This window comes from Garra rufa, chromosome 1, assembly GCF_049309525.1.
Source record: "Garra rufa chromosome 1, GarRuf1.0, whole genome shotgun sequence".
Classification (NCBI taxonomy): Eukaryota; Metazoa; Chordata; class Actinopteri; order Cypriniformes; family Cyprinidae; genus Garra; species Garra rufa.
The window spans coordinates 23,180,700-23,194,107 of NC_133361.1; the positions used below are offsets into that span (position 1 = coordinate 23,180,700).

The window sequence follows — 13,408 nt, forward strand, 5'->3', positions numbered from 1 at the left end:
TGTCCCTACAGAGTTTAGCTCCAACCCTAATCAAACACACCTGAACCAGCTAATCAAGGTCTTAATAGGTATACTTGAAACTTCAAGGCAGCTGTGTTGAGGCAAGTTGGAGCTAAACTCTGCAGGACACCGGCCCTCCAGGATCAAGTTTGGTGACCCTTGATTTAGGCACTCTCGTGTCTCCAAGGTTAAAAAAGATTAATTTTTCAATTAAAATGTTGTACTGTTGTTGGCTGCCACAGTAACAGCAATAACCTTAAAGGAGTAGTTCACTTTCAGAACAAAAACTGACAGATAATGTACTCACCCCTTTGTTATCCAAGATGTTCATGTCTTTCTTTCTTCAGTCGTAAGGAAATAATGTTTTTTGAGGAAAACATTTCAGGATTTCTCTCCACATAATGGACTTCTATGGTGCCCCTGAGTTTGAACTTCCAAAATGTAGCTTCTAGGGCTCTAAACGATCACAGCTGAGGAAAGAAGGGTCTTATCTAGCAAAGTTATAATTTATATACTTTTTAACCTCTGATGCTCGTCTTGTCTAGCTCTGTGTGTACTCTGTGTAGAGATTAAAAAGTATATAAAATTGTAAATGTTTTTAGAAAATAACCGATATACCGTTTCGCTAGATAAGACCCTTCTTCCTCGGCTGGGATCATTTAGAGCCTTTTGAAACTGCATTTAAACTGCATTTTGGAAGTTCAAACTCGGGGGCACCATAGAAGTCCATTATATGGAGAGAAATCCTGAAATGTTTTTCTAAAAAAACATAATTTCTTTACGACTGAAGAAAGAAAGACATGAACATCTTGGAAGACAGGGGGGTGAGCACATTATATGTAAATTTTTGTTTTGAAAGTGAAGTACTCCTTTAAGGAATTGAGGGTTTGCACATGTCACGGTTTGGTCAGTTAGCCAGATGCATGTCCATATTGGCTATACTTGGATGTAAACAACAGCTTGGATTGCATGGTTAATGTACTACTAAATATGTTGTTCTGCTAATTTATGCTGTCTAAACCACAGAAAAAATATGTGGATATAAAAAGCATAGAGAAAGGACTTAATAAGGCAGAACGGCTGCAATATTTTGACAAACTAAAGTTAATAGGTGGTAAAAACACACTCTAAAAAATGCTTGGTTAAAAACAACCCAACTTGGGTTATTTGGCAAACCAGCTCTGTTTGGACCCAGCTGGTTGGGTTAAATGTTTTACCCAACATCTTGCGTTGTTTTAAGTCAACAATTGTTTAAAAACTGTATATTGCTGGTTTAAAATCATATTATAGAATTATAGAGGCAACGGCAATAATAAAAACATGAACATTTATTATTAAGCAAAAACACCCATGGACAAAAATATCAAACAAATTAAATGTATTTGGGTGAATACAGCATAGTTTACAATATTACATGTATTTAAACTTGTTTAACAAGCATTTTTGAAATAAAAAATGTAACATTTAAAAGTGGAATTTTAGCAAAGACTTTATAAATGAAATTATAAAATTATAAAATTATATAAATGAATAAAATGTATACAAAACTTTATTTCACTGAACCACTCTCTCATGTAGAGGACGCATAGAGCCTGCGCTGTAACTCAACAGCTGGTTTGTTTCGTCGTAGACAGGCTCTACAGGTTTGGTAGAAAAAAATAACCCATTAAAAATATTTAATAACCCATTAAAAATTACCTAGCAGCTTACTTAGTTATAGAAAAAGTAGCCAGCACTTGGGCAAAAAATATTAAAAATAACCCAATAAAATTACAAAACAAACTGAACCCAGCATTTGGGTTAAAAAATAACCCAGCATTTCTTAGAGTATACGTACGATTAGTATTAATTAAGATATTACCCTAATATTTCACCTACCTGACCGGAAATGATAAGAACAAACACAAATGTTGTCAGGATTCTTCCCCTGGTAATTCTGGTTTAGTTTGGCCAACCACAAACACCTTCTTTCCTCAGTTTTTTGCACTCTTTTCTTTGATTTGTTGGCAGACTTTTGCCAGTCTCCAAATGTTTTCCCGGTCCGACTGATTAGTACAACCCAAAACATGACAATAACTATTTTCAGTAGCAATAATCAGCAAAATATGTGAGTTTCGTTCAATTCAGTGGCATTGTTTACGTTCTGTGCCCCAATATGGCCGATTGATGATGCGTCGTGAAAACAAATCCCTGTAAAGTACTTGTTTTGCTTACCAGCAAATCTGTCCATGTCCAGCGCTGTATGCCTTGCGTTCAATTACAAAAGATAAGAGCATGGCTTACAGTGCTTAACTTGCAATACTATTGTGTCTGAAATAATAAAATAATGTGTGCTCTTATCATTTTTGTGGACAAAATCCTGCGAACTTCGCCTTGTTCGGGAGCTGTACAGTATGTGCCCTCATCTGTTTTTCAAAGCAGCTAATCTTGCCTTGCTCAATGTCAACTACTAGTACTACACACTCAGTTACTGCAAAAAGACGGTCATTGCGACACTGTGAAGTAATTGAACTATGGCGCCGTGTGCTTTTTAAACTATTTTCATAATTTTCACGGTATATTATCGGCTTGGAAAATACGTTAATTTGACTAGAAACACCAGAGAGCGGAAATGTATATTGTTCCAGTCGGAGACTTCCGCGTTAGGAAAAAGGTGCATATTTACATACAGATTTGCCAGACGTTTTTTTTTTTCAAAGCGATTTACATTGCATTCAAGGTACAGATTTACAGTTCATTTCACACTCATATGGACTCAGTTTTGATCAGCACTTCGTTTTATTGTTGATGTTAAAATTAAATCAAGAGAACCTACTTTCAAAGATTTTCTGATGCATTCTGGTGCTGTGCAACACCCATTTTTCACAATTCAGTCAATTCCCAATGGATAAAATCAAAGTCCTCCCTTCTTTTTCTTATTTAATATCCTGTTTCACTTTGGAAATAGAATATTACAGAGGTAAAATGGGTTGTGAATGGTTACTTTAGTAACCTATTTTTACCATGATGCATGAACGCTAATTTATCACCCTAATTTCTTAGTACTTGGACATGATTTGTGTATTTGTTTGACTTTAAATTGTCATCCCTTAAGTTGTATGGTGAGCATGCTGATTGCTTTCATTAAATAAAAAAATAAAAAAATTAAAATTGTTCTTTGATGATTAATGCATTTGCACACATTGTCTTATGTAATATTCTGAAGTGATCTTTTGCTCACTTGTGTTATATTGCAATTTATGTTAATTTTAATTAAAATCACAATTTATGAACCCACTAATTACTGTGTCTATTCATTACCAAGACTAAGGTTATATTTTATGCATTGGTTCTACTTTATAAAGCTGGTATTTCAGGGGAAAAAAAGCGTTATTTATTTTCATTTTTATATAATTTATTTCTAGGCACTTGTCAATTCTGGGATGTAAAGAAAACATTCAAAATGTACATTTAAGTATGTTTTATTACACTATATCTATTTGTGTCTGAGCCTAAAATCTCCACTTCAGTATTACTTAAATACACCAGACATTTTAGTTTTATTCTTATGTATTTTTCCTTAAGGTTTTTTACCGAGGGGTTTGTTCATATACATTCGCCTCTTTTAGCCTAGTTCTGAATTGAAACTGTTGACAGTTTTTTTTTTTTTTTAATTTATGACAAGACAAATTCACATATTCACACTTACTCTTAAAAATAAATTCAAAAAAGTTAGAGACTTTAAATCACAAGAAACAAGTGAGAGTGAAAAATTGAAACTTCATCATCTGTTCTCTCATTGCCCTCTTGTGGTCAAGAAGTGGTACATGCTGTTGAGCCATTGAGCTATTAGAATTAAGAGAGTGGTTTGAAGACTGGCTGCTGGTATGCAGACGCTGACTTTCGTGTTGACAGGTTTCATGATGCCATTTGGCTGGAGTAAAGCTATCAGAAGATAACTATTAGAAAGCCAACTGGAGCACAGCAGTGCGAACGCAGCATTTCGAAGCAGCTGCTGGAGTGATTATGGATGCTGGGCAGGTGCATGTAGGGAAAAGAAACATGATGCTCAGGCTACAGTATGTTTGGAATATCTTACTGCAGCGTTTGTACACTGTTTGACTTTATTCTATAGTCTGTAGTATACAGTCTAGTGAAAAATACAAGGATAAACATTAAAATAAATATGTAAGTGTATGTATTCATCCAAATTAGTGTAATAATGTCAGGACTTTTAATCGTATCAATTAGAAATTCAAGAAAGAGATGTTTAAAATAATGCATACACAATGTCCATGTCCACGCTGCTTACTTTAGACAGTTTTAGTAGTGTGATAGTGGACACTTGTTCAGTGTAGCTAGAAGTCATTAATGGAAACAGCTTTATGTAATCAGTGTTGGAGGGAATGTGTTATCTGTCAATACAGCTCAATCAGGAAATGTCAGACTGCATGTGGAGATACCAACATAGACAATAATACAGTCTCTGCAAAAGAAACCTTCCTTTTCATCTTGTTTTTTATTTATTTATTTATTTAAATATTAACATATTTTAATCTTTATAATGCATAAGTTAAAAGTCTTTTCAAAATGCATGTTCAATAATAATAAAAAAAGTTAAACATACTTTTTTGGGAGTTATTCCATTATGGAAGCAGATTAGACTCATTAATAATTCACACAAAAGACACGATGCACACATGCGTGTCCCAATTCACATGCACGAAAAAAATACATATATTCACAAAAAATAAGAATATAAAATACGTTTCACAAATTGCAAAGCACAATTCACAGATTTACAACTGTGTACAACAATTTTGAATGTTTAAAAATCACGAGTGTATCATGGACTGTGAGTGTGTGAATAGCCTTTTTTGAGTGTGTATTTTTTAGACTCGCGTGTGTGTTTTTGTGACTTTCCTGGCAGCGAACTCCTCCCACGCGGGTCACTCGTACACTTTAGCCAATCAGATTTGAGCCTGTCGATCGACCAATCATAACTCGCTGTGCGCCTTACGTTACGTCATCAGCGCGAGTCCATAGTTCCAGAATCCAGATACTATTCAGCTGTTGATCGTCTCATTTAAGGTAACTAGCCTAGCGGCTGCTATGAAAACAGATAGTGTTGCCAAAGATGCTGTCTTGTGTTAGCCACAATGTCCTGTATATTGGACAAAATGAAGAAAGAATTTTGTTCATTGCCATGTTTTTGTTTAACAACGCTGGGTGGCCTCTGCCCAGTCTAGCTTCCACTTAGCACTGACCCTGCCTTTATTATTATAGCTTTATGTAATGATAAATAGACCTCACGAGAACTCAGTGTATGAATAACGGTGTGTTTGTACTAACCATTTGTGCAACTGGATGCAGTGTTTCATTAAAACACACTAATAATTTTCCTTGCATTTTTCAGGATTTAACACTTTGGAACAACATCTGGATGACAGATACAGACCTCTTCATTCACATTAATCTTTATCTCTTTTATGTACTTTACCTTTATGCATTATTTTTTAAATGTAATCAACATTCATTTACTTTTTTAAAATATTATATTATTGTGATTAATCATGTTTAATTTTATGTTGAGCAGTGATGTAAAAATCTTTGAGATTACACACAAGATGATGTTGGTTAGCAGCAATTGTATTTGCTTCAGTATTAACAGTTGTGGAATTTGCTGGTCAGTCAGTCAGACAGACTGATCATAAAAAGGAATGCACCAAAGATTATTCAGTAAACTTCATTCAAGTTCCGACTTGTTTTGAATGTTTTAATTTTGACATAAAACCAGAACATTTAACAATGCATAACAAAGCTTTATGCCTTAACAAATACAAAGTCATAGGGTACCATTCTAAAAGAAATGTAGTAATAATGCATGACTTAAATCAGTTGAAACTGTCAAAATGGATGGGTTGCAGCATGACTGTTTCGAAAGAGTTACAGTTCCAAATGAAACTTCTAGATTCACATCACCTCATAATTTGTGGCAGAGGTTGAATTAGGAGCAGCTGCTTGTACATCATAAGCCTCACAATTCTGAAATAAATAGTATCTGCAGGCTGCAGCGTAAACATCTTAAATGAAATGTACATGGTTTACAATGTGTGTATGTTATTACATTGTCATCAGCTGAATGCGTGCCATTGTAGGATTTGAGACACAAGACAAGTTTTGCTCTGACAGCTCTTTCCTGTTTTCAATAAAAAACAAAACCACAAGAGACTGCTTGAAAAATATCCAAATAGATCATTTTCATTTTCTATTTATTTACATTTCCCATCTGTAAAAACCTTATTTTATGCTTTACATTGAGTTTATAATTTTAATACCTTTATGCGGTATGGTATCCACGTGAATGATTCTTTATTAAATAAATATAACAATCGATAAATATTAAAACATAATACACTCTAAGCAGCTGCTGGCTTACACTGGTCACGTTAGTGAGTGTTTCTAAACGAACGATTTTTAAGTAAGCATGCAGTATAAAACAAAATGAGACAATCAACAGCTGAATCGTATCTGGATTCTGGAACTATGGACTCGCGCTGATGACATAACGCAAGGTAGGCACGCCCACTGCGGGTTATGATTGGTCGATCGACAGGCTCAAATCTGATTGGCTAAAGTGTACGAGTGACCCGCGTGGGAGGAGTTCGCTGCCAGGAATTCTCAAAAACACACAAGCAAGTCTAAAAAATACACACTCAAAAAAGGCTATTCACACACTCACAGTCCGTGATACAATCGTGATTTTTAAACAGTCAAAATTGTTGTACACAGTTGTAAATCTGTGAATTGTGTTTTGCAATTTGTGAAACATATTTTATGAATTTATATTCTTATTTTTTGCACGTGAATTGGTTTTTGTAAATATTTTTTTCGTGCACATGAATTGGGACACGCATGTGTGCATCGTGTCTTTTGCGTGAATTATTAATGAGTCTAATCTGCTTCCATATTCCATAGCATTTAATTTTTATATACAACTGTTCAGAACTGTGCTAGCTAACCACGTGCCGATTATCTTCAAAAGTATCTAAAATTGTCATTAACAAAACATTTGGTGGTGTTTCGGTAATGTAACTGTAATTGATTTACCTCTGAAAAAATGTAATTGGAAATTACAATTTGTATACATAAAATTATTTTGGAAAAATAATTTCCAAGACGTTTTCAACTTTTGACCATTTATATGGAATGGCTTATATTTCAGATTATTACTAAAAAAAAAAAAAAAAAAAAAAAACAGAAATTTTGGTCCGAAATATGAGGTTCCTATGTGATATAGTCAATTTGAAGTTTACTTCAAAACGCGGTAGTTAAAGTTTTTAACTCTGAGTCTCGTTCAGCAAAATGAACGAATCTTTTTTCGAGTGATTTCGTTAATATAATTAAAATGCTACGCGTTTTCCAACAATGACTGTATGAACACATCTACTGCTTACACAAATGTTGATCACACTACAAACGAGACAAAACTACAATGCTATAAGAAACAGAAAATATTAATTCATTGTTTACCTGGGTCTTTAGTCTATGATTAGCTCACCTCACCTCTATCTGTCCGGGTATGAGTCGTTCGTTCATCACGTGATGCACAATTGCGCATGCACGACTGAACGAATCACTCCCCGAGACGGCTCGTTCTTTCCCAGTCACATTAAAGATTCTTTCAAAAAGCACTGTATATTAACCTACATTAACTTATCGAGCACAATGCGTCTAGAATTGCAAAATGACAGAATTGTAACAACCATAGTATTGCCGCTTACTCCATTTACCATTCCATATGCCACCATGTCACTCAACTCACGCAACATTTTTGTTAGCAGACTCACTGCAAACAAAAATCAGATACCTAATCAATTTGAATTCAAGAGTTTGAAACATATTGACGCAAATTCTTAAACTTGAACTGAAACCCATTGACTCTACTTCAGTGCTCTGTGAAACCGTGCGTCATATTCCCCCGCAGAACATGGTAGAGGGATAATCCTAATCTCACAAACAGACTTTATTCATCAAGAATAACATTAAAGATTAAACTGACCACACCTGAAATGATATTGCACTGTTAATAACTTTCATTGCAACAGCTGGTTCATATTTCCTTGCGTACTTTATTTTGTAGCTCAGATTATTTGGATTTGAACTCGTTTTGAAGGCGAGTGATACACACACAGTACTTCATTTTTATCTATTTATTTTTTGAGTGTTCATTAATCATCCGATGCCCAATGAAGTAATTTAGCTGATTTGTGTGTGTTTTTTCCCCCCAGTGAAAAGGACATGTCATTGAATAATGTGGAAAATTCCCTCAGGGTGAAATCAGACTTTCAGCAGAACAAAATCCAATCCTCTCATTGTATCTCCTGTGTCCAATCGATTCTCTGTTTACACAAACTAGGGTCACGGATTCAAATGAGTCCAGACAGACAATCTTTTTTGTCTGGATGATCTCAATGACAACTATTAACAGTCTAAAAATGAATGAATTGCTCCTGTCTCTTTAAATGTACAGTAGGTGTTGAATGTGTGAAAGAGATGTGATGTCATACTTTGGAAAGTTTTCTTTTAGGATTACATAATTTGTGATGTGATTAAAATACAGTTACCTCAATGAAATATACAAATATGCTGCGGAACCAATACTAAAATAGTAAAATTACAAGATATGATGTCAAACAAACATTTTAAAAAATGAGCTTGTCCACCTTGATATTAAAACGAACCAAGGCAAACTACTAAATTACTTCATTAGTAAATCTAAAACTAAATCACACTGCAGATAATATTTTCAGTCACTGGAAGGTTTTATTGTGATTTATTGTGATAGCTACGGTCACAGTTTTATATATAAAAACCTTAGATTAGATATTGGTTTCCTACTTTTTCTGTTTTTAAAAACTGCCAGCAATGCAAGTCATTATTGCTTTGGTAGTAACACATTGTCATACAAAACAAAATAGCATTTTATCCACATTTTTATCTTTCAGCAGCAGATAAGTAACATTCATGTCTTCATTCATAAACATTAACTTTCATGTCTTCAGTCGCTGAAGCTCTATTGCACACCGAAAGCACATATACTGCTATGAACATGACCTTCTTTACATAGTTTTCAAAGATTTGCTGTAGTGTATATATTTACAACTCTTTGACCGTTCATGTTGTAGGAATGCCAGATTTCATCCAAACCCTGAGATGCTGAGTGTATTTTTGACTAGATCACAGAAGATGCAGTACATGGACTGAGGAGTTTTATGGTACGTTCACTACATGAAAACATTAAGTGCCTTAGATTAGCATTAACACTTGATCTTATTAAAATTGTATGGCTAATTTTCAATACTGATATTATAACAGCCAACACAAGTCAATTAAGTACTGTATATCAACATAATTTTTTGTACAGAACCATGTTGTTAAGAGACCAGCTCATTAACAGGTTTTCAAACCATCTGTGAACATACAGTACTTTACGTAGGCATATTCTGCCACCGTAAAAATACAGTTTTCAGTTATAACCACATGTGAAATATGGTGGATAAGTTTCTAACCTTGTGTTTCTTCTCATTTATCTTAAATCATGCCATAATTGCAGTGAGTTTTAAAAGTTTTAAAACCTACTGCAATGACTCACAAACAATCAGACAAAGCTGTTCCCAAAGTATGTAGGTAGCAGCATTATGCTACAACCCAAGGTAGCCTACCGTAGTTTTGCCAGATGTATTAAATAGAGAAAGCAATCCCAGAATGCACCATGACAAGCTCAAAATAAGAAACAAAAATGCCTCCAAGATGGTGGGCAGGAAGCTAGCATACCCATTCAGAATAGACTGGTTAACATACACCTTGCAGAATCTTCAAAATGTTAATTATTTTACCAAAATAGGCATTTTTTTTATTTAGGACTGACCTGAATAAGATATTTCACATACATATAGTCCACATGAGAAAATAATAGTTTTAGAATTTATAAAAATGACCCTGTTAAAAAGTTTACATACACTTGATTCTTAACACTGTTGTTACCTGAATGATCCACAGCTGTGTTTTTGTTTGTTTGTTTAGTGATGGTCCTTTGTTTGTCCTGAACAATTAAACTGGCCACTGCTCTTCAGAAAAATCCTTCACGTTCCACAAATTCTGTTGTTTTTCAGCATTTTTGTGTATTTCAACCCTTTCCAATAATGAGTGTATGATTATAACATCTATCTTTTCACACTAAGGACAACTGAGGGACTTATATGCAACTACTACACAAGGTTCAAATGCTCACTGATGCTCCAGAAGGCAAAACAATGCATTAAGAGCTGAGGGGTGAAAACTTTTTGAATTTGAAGATGTAAGTATTTTCTATAGCTTCTGAAGAGCAGTACTAAATGAAAAAAAAAAAAAAAAAAATATTTAAGCAAAATAAGAAAAATGTACACATCTTCATTCTGTTCAAAAGTTTTCACCCCTCGGCTCTTCATGCATCGTGTTTCCTTCTGAAGCATCAGTGAGCATTTGAACCTTCTGTAATTGTTGCATATGAGTCCCTTAGTTGTCCTCAGTGTGAAAAGATGGATCTCAAAATCATACAGTCATTGTTGGAAAGGGTTCAAATACACAAAAATGCTGAAAAACCAAAGAACTTGTGGGACCTGAAGGATTTTTCCGAAGAACATTGGGCAGTTTAACTGTTCAGGACAAACAAGGGACTTGTGAATAACTATCACTAAACAAAAAACACAGCTGTGGATCATTCAGGTAACAACACGGTATTAAGAATCAAGTGTATGTAAACTTTTGAACGTGGTCATTTTTATAAATTCGACTATTATTTTTATTTGTGGACTATATGTAAACGTCTTTTATGTGAAATATCTTATTCAGGTCAGTACTAAATAAAAAACAACATGCATTTGGTATAATCCCTCTTATTTTGTTAAATAATTAACATTTAGCAGATTCTGCAAGGTGTATGTCAACCTCCAGACTGGGCAAAAATCTGTGCAAACGTTTTGTAGTGTAATCTACCCTTGGTTTGAAACAGAGTTTATATTATCTACAACATGTGCTGTTCTTGTCTATATTATAAATTGATTGCGTATAGACTGTCAGAGTAGATTTGAAAGTTGATGTTTGTTGATCTGTCATCTTAGATTTAGCCTAAGTAAAAGTTACACGACTTCTCAACCCAACCTTTTGGATTCCTCTCAAACCACTGGCAACATTTTGCTCTCAAAACAGTCTTTATATGCTGTTTACCATATAGTCACCATGTCTCTTTCCTAAATCAGTCATATCTCAGGCTGTTGTCTTAAAGGTTTGAGTTGTAATGGTAAAGTATCCTGACTGGAAGTCGTGCTTTTGACGTCATCAATATTGGATCCGTCCAAGGCCACACTGTCCCTTCTAATGTTCTTCTTGTCCTCTTCATCATCATCGCCATCGTCATCCTCCGTTTCCTCTTTATCCATGAATGCTACTTCGTTCTCATAACAAAAAGAGTTGGAGGTAGATCTGATGTATGTCTTCTCGGCCAAATCTCGAGCGCTGCATTGAGGCGTGCTGGGAACCTCGTAGGTGTTCTCGAAGCGTGAGTAGTCAACCTTGTAATGGTTTTTCTCCTCAAAAAGGACTGGCTCAAAGCGATGGCCCCACAGGATTTCGCTCGTCACGTATGAGCTGCGACACTGAGTGGTCATGGCCGTAGCTTCCACCATGCCCTCCAAAATCACCACTATCTCCAGCTCTGAACTTTCCAGTTCCTGTTTGCTCATGTCATAGAAAGGACTGTCCTCATCAATCTCATGTACAATGGTGATGGGGGACACTAAAAATATGCGGTCGATACCAGTGTCGAATCCGACATCAATGTCTAACTGATCCAGTGGGATGAACTCGCCTTCAGCTGTGGTGCGGGATTTGAGCAGCTGGGCGCGAACGTGAGCTTCCACCAGGTGGCTTTTCCGGAGGTTCCCGACCCTCCACATTAGACACAGTTTACCGTCTCTCATGGCTATTGTGGCATAGTGACTGAACACAAGGGTTTCATTTCTCTTCTTAGGCTTGGCCATCTTAGCCATGACTGCACCAATGATGAAGGCATCAATGATGCATCCCAAGATGCTCTGGAAAACCACCATGAAGACAGCAAATGGGCAGTCCTCTGTTACATATCGGTAGCCATATCCAATAGTTGTTTGTGTCTCCACAGAAAACAGGAAGGCTGCTGTGAAGCTGTCAACGTTTGAAATGCATATCTGCTCTTGATTCTCCGAATCACCAGATGAAAGTGCAATGAACCAGAATATAAGTCCGAAGAGAAGCCAGGATAATAGGAAGGAGAGACAGAAGAGGACCATCATCCATCGCCAGCGGATGTCAACGCACGTCGTGAAGATATCGGCCAGATAGCGTTGACCTTTTTCACTCATGTTGATGAACTGCACATTGCAGTGTCCGTCCTTGTTGACGAAGCGGGTTTGTGTTTTCTGCTGCGTGTGAACTTTGCCGCCCACATTTCCATTGCCGTAGCCATTTTGCATGGCGATGGGGGACAGCTTCATCCCGCCTTCCTCAGAGGAAACTATGCTGTACCGGTGTGTTCTCACACTTCCCATTACTGTTGTAGGAGGGAGTTGAGACTCGTCTGCTTTGGAAAACAGTCTGAGTTTTTGGAGGACACGTTGGAGAAACACTTTCGACCTCTCACATGTACCACCACACAAACAAAAATCTATATTTCCCCAAAATCAAGCAAATGGTGAGATGGTGCACCAAAGAAAAAAATGTTACAAGATCTCTCCTCTTTCAACTCTTTCATGGATTGAGTGGACCTCATCGGCAAAGTAGGCTGTTGAAAAAACATAGACAAAGTAAGAGATTTGAAGAAATGAATCTGAGGAATGGGAAGCCAAGCTGTTCAGTTTGCACAAAGAAAATTATTATTTGTGACCCTGGACCACAAAACCAATCATAAGGGTCATTTTTTTTTTTAAATTGAGATTTATGCATCATCTTTGTTTGTTAGGAGAGGACAATATCTGGTAATCTGCAATCTGAAAGTGCAAAAAAATCTAAATATTGAGAAAATTGCCTTTAAAGTTGTCCGAATGAAGTACTTTGCACATTACTAATCAAGAATTAAGTTTTGATATTTTTATGGTAGAAAATTTAGAAAATATCTTAATATAACATGATCTTTACTTAATATCCTAATGATGATAAAAGAAAAAAATATAATTTTGACCCATGTATTTTTGGCTATTGCTACAAATACAGCCATGCTACTGGTTTTGAGGTCCAGGGTAACATTTATGAACTGTGACTTTACAGGGTTTTAAAGATTAACTGTCCAAATCAAGAAAAATATTTCCATGCATGTAAGGTCATTTCTCCTTTGGGCAACATTAATATCAAGAGT

At 35.6% G+C, this 13,408-nt stretch overlaps 1 protein-coding gene across 1 annotated transcript; it reads right to left on the bottom strand.

The window, feature by feature from the left end:
- Positions 1 to 10,372: 10,372 nt before the first annotated feature.
- Positions 10,373 to 12,828, bottom strand: kcnj2b (potassium inwardly rectifying channel subfamily J member 2b). The gene has a single exon (XM_073849163.1). The coding sequence runs from the start codon at positions 12,603 to 12,605 to the stop codon at positions 11,280 to 11,282; it is 1,326 nt and encodes a 441-aa protein (XP_073705264.1). The 5' UTR covers positions 12,606 to 12,828; the 3' UTR covers positions 10,373 to 11,279.
- Positions 12,829 to 13,408: the final 580 nt, after the last annotated feature.

What these genes read in the sequence shown, in the direction of transcription:
- kcnj2b (XM_073849163.1), bottom strand. Translation starts at nt 12,605, where the DNA reads ATGGGAAGTGTGAGAACACACCGGTACAGCATAGTTTCCTCTGAGGAA.